This window comes from Artibeus jamaicensis, unplaced genomic scaffold (assembly GCF_021234435.1).
Source record: "Artibeus jamaicensis isolate MK-2021 breed Jamaican fruit bat unplaced genomic scaffold, CSHL_Jam_final contig_1998, whole genome shotgun sequence".
NCBI classification, from domain to species: domain Eukaryota; kingdom Metazoa; phylum Chordata; class Mammalia; order Chiroptera; family Phyllostomidae; genus Artibeus; species Artibeus jamaicensis.
The window spans coordinates 21,684,366-21,701,803 of NW_026521407.1; the positions used below are offsets into that span (position 1 = coordinate 21,684,366).

General features: G+C 52.0%; 1 protein-coding gene across 1 annotated transcript in view; it reads right to left on the reverse strand.

The window, feature by feature from the left end:
• The window catches only part of SDK2 (sidekick cell adhesion molecule 2), a 241,925-nt gene extending 239,626 nt beyond the window's left edge, over positions 1-2,299 (reverse strand). Inside the window, exon 1 of the mRNA XM_037128109.2 lies at positions 1,931-2,299. Within this exon, the coding sequence (XP_036984004.2) occupies positions 1,931-1,994 (64 nt within the window). The 5' untranslated portion in view covers positions 1,995-2,299. The remainder of the gene's footprint in view (positions 1-1,930) is intronic.
• Between the last annotated feature and the right edge of the window lie 15,139 nt (positions 2,300-17,438).

Genomic DNA, 17,438 nt, shown 5'->3' on the forward strand with positions numbered 1-17,438 from the left:
TGTGGAGGTGGGGCATGAAAGAGACTTGGTGACTCAAAAGGAAGCACCTTCAGGTGTGCTGGGGACTCCTTAAGGGCCTGGGCCCAGATGGGACAAGAACAAGGGAGCCACCTGGCCAGGAAAATCATGCCATTGTTGGAGTCTGCACAGTGATTTAGTCAGAAGCATCCAGAGGCAGCTTGCCACCCTCTGGAGCCCCTCCTGTCTCCTGGCTTTTGGCTGGTGACCTGCCCCATGGGCACCTCAGAGAAAACCGGGGAGGTGCCTCAGGGCAGACTACAGTCTGTGCCTGTTCTGACAACCTCACAGTCTTCCTGGGAGGGACAAGCACACCCCAGCTACGGATGACCCTGGTTCCAGGGAGAGGGGCTCAGAATCCAGTCCTGACTCTGCCCCCAGAACTCCCTGCAGCCTTGGTCAAGTCACTTAACGCCCCCCAGACCTCAGTTTTCCCATCTGGTAAATGGCTGCTAGTATAAGACGACGTCTAAGGTCCTGCCTGCTGGAAGATTTTATGAAGATCATAAAAATAATAATAACTTTCATTACCTTACATTTACAGGGTCCCTCAACAAAATTCCTAAGTGCTTTAAAGTAAATTACCTTGTAAAATCCTCCCCTCAATTCTGTGAGAGCTGATTAGTTTCATCTCTCTGATCTTGGCCCTCTGGCCTGCATGACTCTGGGGAACTGGGGTCTCCCCTCAACCCACCCAGCTCAGCAACCCCTCAGGTAAGGAGGGCCCCTTTCCAGGCTGCAGCCTCCACCAGTGAGCAGCCTCGGGTCGGGGGAGGGGCAGGCCCCCTCACCAGCTTGGAAAACGCAAAGCCAAGCTCCGCTAGTCCTGGAGCTCAGTCCAGGCTTGTCTCCCTCCGCCCCCAGCAGGCGCCGCTCGGACACCGCTGGCACCACTGTCTGGGTTTTCGAACCCCAAAAGCAAGGAAGTGCCAGTGCAGCCGCCCTCCCCTTCTGGGACCTGTCAGGGGACTGGGAGGACATTTGGGCAGCCGCCCTCTGGAGGTGGGCAGTGCAGATCACACCTCCTCACCCTTCCTAACGCTCCCACCCCAAAATCCACCAGCCCTTCTCCGCTGTGAGGCTGCTTCAGGCTGCTCCAGGTCAGAGCGGCGGCTGCAAAGACAATTGAGCGCCTGTAGAGCTGAAAGCAAAGGCAGGAGCTGTGTGTATCTGGGGTGTAGGAGGGGAAGGGGTCTCAGACCCTCCCTGTGCACCACCCCCTGGTGCGTCTGCGGCTGCACCACGACCAGGGCTGCGGGATCGTACCTCAAAGCGCCCCCAGCCTCAGCGGCCAGCCAGGCAACCAGGAGCGGGCTCCGTACGTGGCCAGGCCTGGCAATCGCCCTCCCCGTTTACCAACAGGCACCCAGCACCAGGCTCAGGCTCCTTCCCGCCTCCCTCCTACCCCACACCCTAGCCCCCGGGCGGCCTGCGCCTGCCTGGCAGGGCCTTGCCCTTCTCCACGGACACTGATCCGGGAACCAGGAGCCCGGCCCGTGGAGCTCGGGGGCTGAGCCCGTGGAGGCGGGGGCTGAGCCCTGTTCGGAATGGCGCGCCCCTTCCTCGCGGGCCCAATGGGGTACCCACAGCGGGTGGGAGAGTATCGACCCCTGCCCCCCCACCTCATCATAGGCTCTTCTCAGCCTTCCGGAGCGACGCCTCCCGGCACGGAGCCGCACCTTCCCTCATTCGGAAGCCAAAGCCACAAGTCTCAGAAAGAGTGCCCCCCCCAACGAGAGCCCCCAAACTCCAGGAGGGGTTCCTGAAATTCCCCTGAGAAAGCTCTGCCCGGGCTAAGCCCGGCGTCTAGGGGGCCACCTTGAGGCCGGCAGGTTCCCGCCCCGTCCTCTAGTATCATCCCACCTCCTCCTCTAGCCCCCTGCTCAGCCCCACGTGGGGGTGACCCTCCTACCTTGGGCTCTGGCCTTGGGTATCCGGTGTAGGGCCAGCAGAGTCCAGATCAGCAGCCCCCACATGGTGCGGGGGTGGGGTGGGGGTCCTCCTCACTGTTTTATAATCCTGGTGGGCTCCAGTACCCTGTGTCTTCGTCCGGGGAGACCGTTTACGCGGCTCCGGCCCGGGGCAATAGGTGCCCGGAGGGGCAGCTCCGGTGACCCTAATGCTTCCTCGTCCTCTTCTGTCCAAGTTCGATCCCAGCGGCGCGCCTGGTAAGCGATGGGCGAGCAAGAAGAAAAAGCCGCGCTCTCAGACTCAGGGTGCCTCCCTCCCTTAGCACCCCAACTCTGACTTCGTCTCCCAGGCAGGGAGGCCTCTGCGATTCGGCTGGGTCGCTGGCTGGGCTCCGGAATAAAAGGACAACTTCAGCAAACTTCCTCCAGTGGCCACGTTGCCCGCCCCCCCCCCGCCCCCTTCCCGCCCCCTGGTTGGGTCGTCCAGGCAGACGCCGTCACTGCCTTTCCAGGCGCTGGGCCCCGGGGGCCGGGCTGGAGCCAAGTGCGGCGGCAGACGTGGGCGCGGGAGTTCTTTCAGGGGCGCGGATTTCGGGGGGCGCGGTTTGCATCACGGTCCGAATCTCCCTGGAGCTGAAGTTTTCTTCTTTCTAACTTTGCAGGCGGCATCTGACGGGGCCAAGCCACCCCTGTCGGCTCCACCGCCCTGGCGCCCAATACGGGGACTCTCGGTCCCTCCCGGGAGCGCTGAACCCGGGCGCGTCCTTAGCTCCACACCGAGCCGGCTACCAAACTTTGCGGGTCCCGCAGCCCCACACGCAGCCCCGCGCGCGCCTGTCCGCGCCGGCTGCCGTGCAGCGGGGACCGCTGTTGGGCTTGGTGACCCGGGCTGTTGCCGGCGTCCAGGCACAGAGCCTCTGCCGCCCTGAGGTGGAGACCCGCGGTTCTGCCCTCCGCCGCGCCCTGGCCGGAGCTCTCGGCGAGACGCACGGAGAGCCCGGCGGGCAGCCCAGGCTCCGGGGGCGCGGCGCCTCCTCAGACGCCCGGCCCTTGCCAACAGCCCCGGTTTGAGGAACAGCGCTGCTGCGGCCGCCCCAGCACCTTGACCGTCTTGCCGCCGCCCGCCTTGGTAGCCGCTGCCGCTTCCCGAGCCCGCCGCCCCGTTTCCCGGGCTTGGTGGCCAGAGAACCGCTCCTGCCTGCCTGCGCCGAGCCGGAGCTGCGGGGGCAGCGTGAGCCGGGGACGAGCGCGGCGGAGGCGGGGGCGGCGACGCGGAGAGGAGGGCCGAGCGCTACCCAGTGGCCGCGACTGGAGAGCAGCCTGCGCGCGGGGAGGAGGGGGACGACGGCGGCGGCCCCGAGCCAGGCCCGGGAGCGAGCCCTGCTAAACACATTTCGTTTGCGCGGCCGCCCAGCGTCTCCAGGACCCGCCGGGGGGCAGCAGTGCCAGCCTCTAACGGTACAGAGAAGAGATGTGCATTGAGCCCCTTCGCTGTCTGGGCCCCCACGCCTGCCTCAAAGGCCTTACCCGATTCCCACTCTCTCCCATAGCCGGGAACCCCAACACCCCTCCCCGACATTAAGTGGCAGAGGTGCAGGGTATGTTGGGAAGAGAGGATCGGGGAACCGGTTGATTCTAGTTTCTTCTTCCCGGGTCAGGCTTTCAAAAGTCTGGAAACGCTCATGGTAGAGAGCAAGACAAAAGGGAGGCCAGGGACTTACAGATGGCTGAGAAAGTGAATTTGGTGCCAAGATCTATGCATTCTTTGTTCTGAGCTCTATTTGCAACGGGCAGAAGGGAAATTGGTAAGGGAGCCACAAAGAAGAGGACTGGGAGGTTTCCTCCCCTTGTGGTCCAGAGGAGCGAGTAGGAGGGCCAGCACCCCCATGGCGAGAAGCCCAGCTCCGGTTTGCAGGACCCAGTTAAACTTTCCCGGGCACCAGACAGCTTTGCTTTCCTCCATGAAAACTAATATTTTATGACTGTCTTGGCATAAAGATAAATACATTAATATTATGTGCTAAAGCATTTCCTTCAACCTAAAAAGTTCATTTATTTCTTCCCATTTTGAAAGATATTAAATATTTTCATGAGCCCCTAAACAATCGTGCTCCCTGACTCTTCGCCTGCTGAGTCACGTGGAGGAGTAGGCCCCGCCCAGTCGGGAAGCAGGGAGCCACTGAGACCCCCTGCCTTTAAAGGGCACTTTCTCCCCTCTCTCCCTGGTGGCCTCCTCCACCCCGGAGGGCAGCCGGTCTGATCGCTGCGGAATGGCAGCCGCCAAAAGCATTTCATTACACATATATTATCGTTCCACCTGCCTCGGATAAAGAACACTGGGCATTTTGTGAAACTGGTTGAGAAGTTAGCCTGTCTTTTCTATAGTCCTTCAGTCACCTAATTCAAACAACGTTTTGGGATTTTTCCCCTGGAAACCTGTGCTCCATCCTAGGCCAGAACCCTTCTGCCTGTCGGATGGGTAAATGAGAGAGCTTTGGGGGCAGGCAGCCTAGAAATGGCCAACCCTCCTGCACCTGGCTGGCCACACCTCTGTCAGATGCTTAGGAATGCCCAGCTGGGGGAGGGGGACCTCAAATCCCCCCCCTCCCAGGTGCTCTAACCACCCCAAAGTACAGCTGGGAGAGCTCCCTGCTCCCAGACTACGGGGAACAGCTGTGGTCTGCAGGGTGCTGTTTCACTCTTCGCTCACAGAGGGGGCCTGAGAGCCAGATTTGCCAGAACCTCTCCTCCTCCTCAGTCAGCAGACAAACGGCAGAAAAGCTGTTTTTCTGTTCTCAGAGGGTGGGAGCTCCCATTTACACAACTGTCTGAAAGCCCGGTGGGTTCCACCCTCTTCATGTTGGTTCCCAGACTTCCAAAAGCCAGGAGTCTGAACAGGATACTCCTGGGACCCCGAACAGCATTTTTCTCTCTGTAAAGGAGAGACACGGTTGCACAACCAGGTGTAGCCCCAGAACCTTCTTCTGGGGGGTTAATTCCCAAAGGCCAGAGCAGGGCACCAATCAGGGGATGCAGGGAAGGAAGAGGTTTTCTTTTGTGACAGAAGTCGACAGGCCTGCCATCATGTTAGAGAGTGGAGGGGACAGCACCCCACCAGCTACTCTAAAGGCAAATCTGTCTCCATCCCTGTGTGTTGGAGAAGAGGACTCATGGACTCTTTCTGGGTTCTTTCATGGGCTCTCAACCTGGACACACACACACAGCTACACACAGAGGAAGGGAACTATCTGATGTTGTTTCTTACCCAAGTTTCGGTGGCCCAGGAGGAGGCTGAGCAGGGAGCCTGCCACTTGGAGAGGGGCTCATTACTGGGAAAGTTACTTGCAGACACCATGACCTCATTCTTGCCACCAGTGGCGTAATTAGAGGTTGCAAACGGTGCAGTGACCATGGGTGCCCCATCAGGAGAGACTGAGTGGCTTTCCCAGCCTCCACTCCGTCTCCTTGCTGCAATCTTGCCAAAAGGGTTTGAGTCTGTGCTTACAGCTCTCCTGGAAAACGCAGGACAGGGTCTGGGTCTGCTCCCTCCTGTCTATCCCATCTCCATCCACCCCCAGAGCCAGCACTTTGTAGAAGGCTCTTCATCTCAGAGATGCTCTGTCTGTACATTTCACTCTGTAAATTCAAGGTCAGGGGGTGTGTGTTGGGGGGGTGGGGGTGGCAGAGAGTAACACAATTCCTTTCTAAAATGAAGGAAAGACCTGAATCAGTCGACTTCACCTTTCCCCTTCTCCTTTTCCAATTGGATGATGTATGTTTAAAAAGTCACTCCCCTCTTAGAAAAACCTTCACTGAACCCCAAGAAGACCACTTTCTTGGGCCTCTCTCATCATGCACATAGAACCAGTTAGAAAGCATTCCTGCAGGGCTTTGCCAGGGGCCTTCGGACTGGGAGGTGCATCATGCCACGTGCCAGACAAGAGCAAAAAGATAAAACCCAGGACAGTCAAATGGAGCTTGTCAGTGTCTCAGAAGGCCACGTTCCTCCTTACCCCACCATCCCCCAGCAGCAAGCCCATTCTCTGCCCCACTGCACACACAGAAACCAAAGGGTGGGCAGGGCAGAGTCAGCTTTCAAATGTGATTATTGTATTTTTTTTCTATTTTTTCATCTCAAATGTAACAACTGCAGCTAGAACAGAGTGTACCATCACAGGGTTGGGTACAAGAGTCACCAGTGGGAACCAGGCATGTGTCAATGATACCGAAGAGGCAGACACATGTGCCCCTCCCTAGGCCCACCCTGTCCCCACTCCGTTGTCCCCTGTTCCCTGCTTCCCAAGTTTCCAGCTGCTGCGCTCAGCCCAGAAGCCCACTCTGTGCTTGCTTTGCTGAGGGTAAATAGGCAGGAAGAGTGACCATCGAGACCAGGGGTTAAGAAATGGACTCAGTGTAGAAGCAAAATGAAAGGGTGGCTAGAAAGGGTCAGGATTGATGTGGCCTTCCAATAATGGTATTTCAGGGCAAGATGCTTCCCACACCTGTGCCTCCTCCCTGACACCATCGTCCCTGGCATCTCATCCTTCCCTGGCTGCTCTGGAGGGTGGCAAGTATGGGGTTGGTTGGGCAAGAAGCCCCCAACCCAGAGCAGGGACTTTCATCAGAGCCGTCTCTGCTCCACCTGAAGGGACTCATACAACTAATTGCCTTGAAACATGGCTTCCAGTAAATAATTAATAGCATTCTTTTTTTCGTTTTGTTCTGTTTTACCGATGGGAAAAGGGGAGTTATAGAATAGATAGAAGTGGTGTATTAATCTCCATTGGAAGCTGGGGAGGCTCTGGGTCCTTCTCTAGTTAGCTCAGCCTGCCATAACGAAATACCACAGACATGTATTCTCACAGCTCTGGGGGTGAGGAAGTCCCAGATCAAGGTGCTGCCCCTGGTCAAGGTGAAGGCTCTCTTCCTGGCTTGTAGATGATGGCCACTTGCTTGCTGTGTCTACGTAAGGCAGAGAAGGCACATGAGGTCTGGTCTCTCATCTTCTTCTCACCGGGACACTAATCTCATCCAGAGGCCCCACCCTTACGACCTCATCTAAACCCGATTACCTCCCAGAGACCTCATCCCCAAATATTGTCACACTGGGGTGGGAAGGGAGGTTAGGGCTTCAACATGCAAATTTGGGGAGGATACAGTTTAGCTCACAGCAGTCCCCCAGTCCCAGCTCCACCCCATCCTCCATTACTATTATAATTCACTTTCACTCCCTTGGGAGAAGGACCTAAGAGCCCGGTATATGTCCATGGCTGGGCTGGGGAGCAGCCCGCACCTTTAGCTGCTCTATCTTAAGATCAGAACTACCATGGGTTCAGCTTCTGGCCTCCAAGCCCTGAGCTCTGTCTGGTTGGCTGAGGACATACGTAAACAGACTAAGGTTTTGTCTTCTGTGGTTCTTTCTGCTTTCGCTCACCATTCTCCAGGAGAAAAGGAAAAGAGACATGGAGAAATGGAGCAGAAAGCCGCCAACATTCATGCAGAAATGTGCAATGGCTTGCTGCTCAGGAGCCAGATGCAAGCCGGCAAGAATAGAGGTTAACAGACCACAGGAGACAGTGTTTTTAAACAATAAAACTGCTAAATGTAGGCTAGGCTGGGGAAGGAAGTGAATGCACAAGGAAACATAGACATCTTCTACATCTGGACCAGTTTCGGTCACCCTGAGCCCTGGGCTCAGCCTGTCAGGGGTGCGACCACCTCTGGTGGAGAAATGCAATGCTAAAGCTGGACAGAAGAAGGCGCTATCAACACACACTGCTAGAAAGTCCAGGAAGGAGGATGTGGGTTAGGGCAGAAGGTGTACTTTGTGGTAGTTTCAAAAAGAAAACCAGTGCACATTTTACTCACATTTGTGTCTACAATAAGGTATATAACTCCATGGAGAAGCCTGCCTCTTCTTGGCCAAGACATTGATCTTTAAATTGGACAAGGATTTAGAATCATTTAAGGCCATTCAAAATCACAGAGCCATGAACTCTAACTTGAACAGGGTTTATTTAATCTGCTTAGTATAAGAGGAAGCTGGGGGTCTGTCTTTCCAAGCCGTCAAAGCCAGCTCTCTCAAGCAAGAATGCAAATACCTTTGATTGGGCACAGATGACTTCAGCCACACTCACCTCCTGGCTGGTTTGTGGCCATGACACACAGACCTGACTCAGGGCTTGGCTCTTGCTGCCCCTGGCCCTGAAATGCCCTTCCTCCAAGTGTCCACATGGCTTACTTTTCCACCTTCACTGTGTGTCTGTTTAAATGATACCTGACCAGTGAGGCCTGCCTGTCAATCGCTTCGGAAAGGCAATCCCACTCGGAGGGAGGGCGGTCGGAAGAGACGCTACCTGGGCCGTTCCACCAGGCCATCCTGCTGCCTCACCAACCCACGTGCACACGTGTGCACACACGTGTTCTCCCTTCTGGCTTTTTTCCCCTTAACAGTCACCACCACGTGACAGACTACACGTTTTACTTGTTAGTTTATTTACTGCCCCTCTCCTGCCACTAGAACGTAAGCAACGTGAAGGCAGGGATTTTTGCCTGTTTTGCTCTTAGCCTACAGAATAATCAAAAACAGACCAAGCAATGGCATGTGTTTGATGAATTCAAAACAACAGGAAAGTATAAACAAAGTGTGAACAGTCTTTCCATTTCTTTACTGTGTCTTTTCTGCCACTGACCTTGCAAATTTAGCTATTTACACTTCACATGTGTGTTTTCTGATATTTGTATTTACAACAAACATTCACTGGTCCCTGAAAATTAACCCAATCTCTGACCACTATCTGTAACATACAAAATTGCACCAATTTAGTTAATTTCTAAGAAGTAAGGTTTTCACAGAGCCAAAGAATTTGAAGGGTGGCATGAATTTCAGGCACGAGGACACGTCCCAGCAACTAGGCGATTAACATTCTAGGGTATACTATGGAGGGTTTAGGTGGGCTTACCAGGTTTCTGAAAAGGACTCTTCTCTTCGTAAAAATTTACACCACAAAATTCTTAGAAGCCACTGCATATCCAAAGTGATTCACTTTACACCCTAAGACCAAAGCCTACCCATGCTGAGGATGAATTGGAGGTGAATTTTAGAAGGCAACATGCAAGGGCAGACAAGAGCTGGGATGCGGCATCAGAGAGATTTTAAATATTAATCATCCGCCCTTTACAGAAAAAAGTTTACCAACTCTTGCTCTAGAAGGAAATAAAGGCAAGCAGTCCCATGCCTGTCCGAGGAGCCTGCGGATGGATGTACGGCCTGGCCATTACCCTGCAGATGCGGTTATCAGCCCGCCCTCCCATGTGTGCCTGAAGCCCTCTGAGGCCAGCGAGCAGTTTAGTGATGGGAGATGGTCCTAGCTTCCCTGCCGCTGACTTTGATCTGGTTGACAATCACACCCAGCACCCATTCATAGGCCATAAAGCATAGTCCAGGGAATGAATGCTTTCTGTCTTGGGGGCAGAAGCACCAACCTGCTTTGCTGGTACCACTTTCTTTGCCCAGGAATCTGTCAATTTCAGGTCCGCTCTCTGCTTTTTCCTCTGCTTTGATCCACACTGACTCCTCCCCATCCCTGGCCCTTGCTGGCTTGGGCTCTCGGCCTTGTGACGTTTCTCCCCCTTCTGCCGGACCCCTCCATGTAGAAGGTTCTGGCTGAGGTTAGTCCTGTCTGGATCTGCCTGGGGCCAGTGAAGCCCTGCTGACTAGGGCTCTGATCAATACAAGCAAGAAATTTAGTCGGGGTTATTGACTTTGGGCCTTTTTTCCTTTTCAAAAAAACTTTTATCATACACTCTGTGTGGGACTAAATCTCCATGATTCTTACAAACTTAAAAAGCTTAAGGGTTCCCTGGAAACCCCTGTGTCCCCTCCCCCTCACTGACAGCTATTCTCTCCTTGCCATCCTATTTCACATCCTGATAACCACCCAGCTCATCCCATGCAGATCATTCTCTGTACATCCTGGTTTGTTACTGCATTCTGGGGAACCCCGTGTTGTTATTTATGAGCAGGCATTCCCTTTACCCTAAAGCAACTGTCTATGTCCTACTTTTGCCTCTCTCTCTTAATGGAAGTCTGAATCCCCCCGAAGATGACTCCGAAAGAATGGGACCACCCCTCCTTCTCAGGTCAGGACAGGGTAGGCCTCTTCGTACCGAGAATCCGCATCTGTTGTTTCACGTCTCTGCCATTGGCCTCTCCTTGTCTTTCATGGACGACGTCACTTCCCCCTACATTCATAAATGACTGTACCTCATTTCTTCCTATTTCCTTCAACTCTTGACTTCCTCTAGATGAAGGCAGATCTGTGGACCTGGACTTCATTACTTTTACGGAATTTCAGGTTGCCACTGTGCCAGTAGACCCAGGGGAAGATGATATGAGAAACACCCCCAAGGTTCTTGTTAAATAAGCTGTGCTTCCCACCAGAGCGTCCTCTCACTGTAGGGACAGTTTGGCTGGGTATATAAAATCCCAGGTTCCAAATCATTTTCCCTGGACACATTGTAGGTATTTGAGCTCACAGATGTCTGAGAAAATTATGATACCAATTTTATCCTCAAAGCTATCTATACAGACAACCCGTTGCTTATCTCTGAGGGCACTTCTAGTCCTTGTTCTGACATTTCCCAGAATGCCTCTGTTGACTTTCTATTCATCCTGCTTAGGAAGCCCTTTCATTCTGGAGACTTGGATCTTCATTCTCCTCAAGGAAGTTTCTGGCTTAGGTTCTGATTATTTCCTCTTCTCCGTGTTCTCTGTTATGACTTCTCAAGGTTCTCAGGAGTTGTGTATCGTACATGAAGAGCAGCCTAATGAGCATCGCTTGGGAAGTTGTTGGAAATGCAGATGCTCAGGCCTCACCCCAGAACGACTGAATCAGAATTGGTATTTAACAAGATCCCTGGGGATCCCCAGGAAAAGAGATTTTAAGACATGCTACTCTAACTCATTCTCACCTCATATTTGCTTTAAATGGTCGAGGCTACACACCTGAAGGGTTGTCACTTATTACTCCACCTGTTGTGGGGACATCCTCTCATCTTACCAGGCTCAGAAATCAGGTGTTTCTCTTCCAGGTCCCAAGAGATCAGGTCCCTGGGACCAGGTCCCAGGTCCCAACAGTACCCCCTTCGGGTACTGTTCCCCTCTGGGATGTTCAGTCTTTGACTTCTCACTGGCTCTATTCATGACACCTTTAAATAGAAGCGGGTGCTCCACTTGAAAAAGCTTCACTTGACCCTTTTGCTTCTTCCAGCCACCATCGTGTTTCTCAGCTGGCTTTTGATGCCAGAGTTCTTGAATTCATGCAAAACAGCCTGTACCTCTGTTTCTTTATGTGCCTCCCTTCCTTAACCCCTTGAAATTTCACTGCCCTTGAAAGAACTGTTCTAAAAGGTCTCCTCTCAGCCTTTCTTCTCTGGTCCCTTTAGCAGCCCTGGCTGTGGCTGACCAATGTGGCCTTTCTGGATAATGTCCTTTCTTTGATTTTTGCACCACCGTGGTGTCGTCTCATCCCACTGAAGGAGTGGAGATGCCCTCCCCTGGAATGACCTCCCTCTGCAGCGCTTCCCTAAATGCGCAGCTCAAACCCGGCCACTCCCAAGGGTCTTTTCCTGGCTATTCTGTCTCATGTTGATCTACCGAATCCATCTAGTTCCTGCCCAAGTCCCCCCTTGGGGGGCACACACACACAAAACCAAGACAAAGCACACAATAATATAATGATTGCGATGTGCTCCTCGTCACACCAACCAGATCCAAAGCTACTCCAGGCCATCACAAGGGACAGTACCACTGTGAGCCATCGTTTCCATGGACAAGGAGTTGCACCACTTTTTCTTTATTTTCTGTGAAGATATTGACTAGCTTCAGAGTCATGTGCCTGGGGGCTACCCCTGCCCAAGGAGACAAAGAAATAGAGTAGAAATCTTCTATTTCACCCAAAGACCCTGCCTGGAGTGGCAGTGTCCCTGGCACAGGGGTGTACCGCCTCTACGTTCTTTCTAGTACGTGTGCCATGTTGGGGCATCTCGTCAGTGCCATTGTCTCAATGTCTGAAAAACTCACATTCTCTTTCAGAGCCATGGCATGAAGAGACAACTGTTCAGGGCCAGGATGTGGAGGCATCCGAGGGGCTGAAGAGGGCAGAACTCACCCCTCACGTGAGAATGCAGCTCGTGGCTGTCCACAGACCACGTGTGGCCCTCCTGGAAAACGGAATGGCTTCTTCGTTTTCCTTGTCTGAAGACTGAGCTTGCATAGCATTTACATGAGGCCTCCTGCTCCCAGGGCATGTTGCAAGGGTGCAGTGGTATAAAGGAGGAAGAGGAGCAGGAGGGGAAGGAGCAGAAAGAAGAGGAACAGTGTAGGCTGGGGAGTCTGGCAGGCACCTCTTCCATCCCCCCTGTGAGTAAACCCCCAAGAGTGGAAAGAGTCCTTAAAGCCGAACTCTCTGTCTCCCCTTCTGCCCGTGCTTCGCCACTGCTTACCGAGGGTCCTCATCTCAGTAAGTGGCATCTCCGCCCTCCCCAGTGCTTGGGTGGAGCCTAAGGACCACCCTCGGCATCTCTCCTATTTCATTCTCTATCTCTCATCCATCACTGAGTGTGTGCACGTCCCTTTCAAACAGACCCACCATCTATGTCCTCTGCTGTCCATGTCCTCTGCCACTGCCCTGGTCCAGCCTCTGCCAAGTCCTGCTGGACCTCTCTCCTGGCCTCTGAACTCTTTACTTCCATTGCTCCTGCCCGCCAGTCTCCCCTGCACAGCGCAGCCAGAATTGTTTATTAAAATCAGATCCCATGATGTAGTTCTCTTGCTTAACACTCTTCAAATATTTGATGTTATTCAGAAATTATTATTCAGTTTTTAGGTGTGATATTGTATTTTGGTTATTTTTCCTCAAAAAGATTTCTCTTTTAAAGGTACATCCTGTAATGTTTCCGTGTGAAATGAGGTCACATATTGAATTCTCTCCAGAATAATACCAGGCGGACCAGGGACCTGAGAGATTGGTTTTGCTGAAACCGGACATGCAGGGTTTCACGGCACTCTTGTGTGTGTGTGTGTGTGTGTGTGTGTGTGTGTGTTTGGAAATTTTATAACGAGCAAGTTAAGAAAACAAATAGCCAGGATACTCCATTACTCATAAGATTCAAAAACAACTTTCAAAGATACTCCATCCCTCGTAAAACTAAAACAAACAAGCATAAACACCGGGGCCTGCACATTCTGGCCTGAACCTGTGCGGCCCGTGCTTCTGGCTTCGTCTCTTGCCGTGGACAAGCCCCTTCCCTGGGGCTCTGCTGTACGAGCCTCCTGCCCTGGCAGCTTCTCCTTTCAGTTCCCAGGGAAGTCACGCTCTGACCTGCCCCCCGGGGGTTCTCCCACACTGTTCCCAAGGCTCAGAATCCAGTCCACTCCCTCCACTCCCCACTGGCTACTTCCCGCTAATCCTCAGGCCTCAATTTAAAACCAGTCTTTGAGAAATGCCATTCCCAATACCCCAATTTAAATGTAACCTCCCTCATTTACTTTATCACTGCACCCTATAATTTCTCCGCTCTGCACTCACCACAGTTTGGGTTTCTCTATCCCATGAGGCCATACGTTCCGTGAGGGCCAAGTTCATGGCTATTTTGTTCACTTGTGTGCACACCAACCTCCAGCACAGGGCTGCAAAATGAAATGAGGCAGCTGCCACGCCCTTGTCTCTCTCATGAAGCAATGTTCCCTGGGCAAATAGAGAACTAAAATGAAAAATAAAGTACCAAAGATTCAAAAACCCATGTATCTGCTACTCCAGATCAACAAAAGGAAAGTAGTTTTTTCATATTTTTTATGGTTGTTTCATAAGGACTATAGCTTTAGAAAGATTAAGAGCCTCCTGTGTTTCCCTGCCTGAGCCCACGCCCTTCCTTCCCCATAAGCAACCACTACTGTGAGTTTGGTGTGTGTTCAGTGCATAATTTCATGTTTTTATTACAAACGTGTGCATCCCAAAACAACACATCCTAATGTTTTACGTGTTTTTAAAATGTATATTGATGGCACGATATGCTATATAAAGTCATATAATGATGTTTTCTACCCCACGTTGTCATATACATGTGTGGGTGCATGCAGGTTATATATTGGTTCCACAGCTGTAATGCAATGTAGCAGTCCACTGTATGAATTCATCACGAACTGATTTATTCATTTCCTTAATGAGGTGCACCAGGCTTATCTCTGATTTTACCTCTGACAAAAATGCTAGAAAGAATGTACTTGAACCTGTGTCTCCCTGTACACATGACCCTCATCCCCATTAGACTGGCCCAAACAAATGAGCGAGGACTGGCCAGGTTGTAAGGAAATGGGAATTCTCATCTGCTGTGGGAACAGAAATTGATATCATCATTTGAGAGAGCAATTTGATCATATCTCGTTAGAATGAAAACGCTCAACCTCATGGCCCAGCAAATCTCCCTTGTAATAAATACTTATCACCAAAAGTAAATTATGTATTTCTTTTCTGTTCAACAGAAAGCATAAAATATGCAATACTCCTTTATGCCGTAAAGTGCACAGTACATTTCCCCATGTTATCTAAGTTCATTCACAACCACGGGAGAGCGGTGTTGGGCCCGTATCTTAAGTGAGGGCACCGAGGTCACGGGCCAGGACTCACAGCTGTAGTTCGGTGCCAGGGCTCGAGTCCCACTTGTCTTGCTTTTTTTCCCAGTGCATTTTCTGCTGCCCCAACTGCCTCACCGCGTTTTTATGCCGTGAAGAAAATTAACAAGCTCCAAGCACTTTTTAGTCGATGGTGTTGGTGCCCCAGCTGGATGCCCTTCACCAAGCCTTGTATTCATGCCCTGGGGACTGGAAGTGTTGGCTGCTAACAGCTCCCAGCTGTCTCTCCTTCAGAGGTTACCCATACCATCTGCAGCGGCCTTACTTGGAGATGCCTGGAAATTTGTCTCAGCGGCCTTTGGTGGGGAGGTTCCTTAGCTCGTGACTAATGATACTGTAACAGTGGGAAACTCTAACCCACTCCACCATTCTTTTGACATTGTTTCTGTGAGTGCTGACTCTGACTAATATGTAGCTTGCAGATAAACAGCATGTTTGTATAAAAATCCTAGGAACTAACTTTGGAAGATACAGACTCTGACCTTCAAGCATCCCGGCTCTGGGAGGTTTGCTGACCTTCATGCATGGAGTCAGGATGACATGAAGCCGGGATGACTAAATGAGGATGATGCATGCTGGACCGTCACTTGCCTTATTCGAATGGACTGTGCTCGTCTGCATGGAGAGAACTTTTCACACCCCTCCCTTGATCTCTCTGCTTTCCCTCTCCCTCCTTATAAAAACCTCTGCCTCCACTTCGACGTGGAGGTAGGCTTTGTGACCTTGAGTCCACCTTCTTCCAGATGGCTGGCATCTGAATGAACCCCTTTCCTTCTCACTACCCCTGCCTCGTGAGCATTGGCTTCTGCAGTGGTGAGCAGCCAGACCTGCCACTGTTACAATACAGTTGTGCCAAGATGGCCGTAAGCTGGGACAACTCTGGCACCATTTACGCCTCGGAGCCACCTGTGGGATCAGGCCGAGGCTGAACTTCAGCTGAAACCCCATCTTGGCCCCGCTCCTTCCTCCGTATTCGGCTTCCCTCGCTTATTCGCACCTTCCTCCTGAGAGCATTCCTTTGAGAAATCACTTGCACAAGAAGTCTACCCAGGCTCTCCTTCTTGGGCGATGGCTCTGAAGCTTCAGCATTCATCAGAATCGCCTCCGAGCCTTGCTACAGCAGTTTGCTGGGCCTCCCTCTCAGAGCTTCCGCGTCTGCTGGTCTAAGGAGGGGGCCAAGAATGTGCATTCCTAGAAAGTTCCCAGGTAATGCTGATGCTGCTGGTCCAAGCAGCACGCTAAGAGAGCCACTGTTCTAGGGCACCCAACCTAAGACAGTTGGTGCGAAGAGAAGCAGGTTGTAAGGATGGGCTTCTGGAGTTGGATAACTTGCTGGCAATGAGGACCCCAATGCTAGTCGTCAGGGGAGACTCGGACGCTCCTGGCATGTGGTTAAACACCATTTCTGTGACAGATCACAGCTGGAAGGGCATGTACTGGCTTTTGCGATATTTCTGGCATCTGAGCAGTATAGCAGAGGTAGTAATTATAAGGATTGTGGAACAGAGAGGCTGTTTCTAAGAGCCATCAGTACATCAAAGAAAGGAAAACAGTAGGCCCAAGCCAATTAATCATGGATTCAGAGCCAAGTAGGAAAGTCATAGAACCTCTTTGGCTTTGAACCTGTGGCTGGAAGTCTGCTTGTGCTGAAATCCAGGCTCACTGGCTGATATGAAGAAATGCAGAACATCAGAGATGTTTGAATTCTCAGCCTCAGCAGGTCTCCCATGCTAACATCGGGTCCCTGATGGGATGGGCCACCATGTTTAGAAGTATATCCTTGTAGATGTAACTGGGAGCCTGGCGCATTCTTCTGGACCCCTGAGGCCTTCAGAAGTGACCCAATCCCCCTTGTAGGAAGACAGTACATTAACTCAGGCAACTATACATCAGGAAAAGGGAGCATCTAGTCTTTCAAGGGTTGGAAACCAGGTCCAAGTTGACAGTGGTATTCAAGGACCCAAAGTATTACCATGGCTCCCCTGTTAGAAGCACAGGAAGGGGGCAGTCAGGGGATCAATGGAGTCCCGGCCCAGGTCCATGAACCCAGTGGGTGGTCATTTCCTGGTTCATGAATATCTCATTGACATTAACATGCCTGGAAGCTGGCATAGTCCTCACCTCATTTCTTGGCTTGTGGAATAAGCGCTGTTGTAGTAGGAAAGAGGTTTTCGGGGGTGGGGAAAGGCCTTGAACCTGACCACTTCACCCCACCTGACTGAGGTAGTATGTCAAAAACTGTGGTGCACACTGGGAACAATGACAGAGGTCATGCCCACAGAGACTTCCAGGATTCAGGGTGCTGGTCCTCATTGTACTTGTATTGTCAAAATCCAATGGATCGTGATGGATGACAGTGGACTTCTACAAATATAAGCAAGTAGCGGCTCTGGCTATGGTTACTGTGCTTAATGCAGAATCTTTCACAGAACAGACTAACATGGCTTCCGGTATATGACAAGCAGCTACTGATCAGGCAAATGCTTTCTTTCCAATGCCTGGCAGGAAGGAGGATATGAAGCAGTTTGCATTCATTTGGGACAAACATCAGTAAACATCCACAGTTGGGCCCCACCCCAAGGGACCTGGATGTCTGGCTGTTCCATGCACGTTACACTGGGTACTCTGCGGCTGGCATCCTGGTCATCAGACCTGACAACAAGAAGTGTGAGTGCTCCAGACACCTGGGTAGGACATATGTTCTCCCAAGGGTAGGAAGTCACCCAATAAAACTCCAGAGTCTGCGACATCAGTTGGAATTTTTAGGAGTTCCACGATCTGGGACATGCTAGGAAACTTCCTCAAAAATAAAGGGA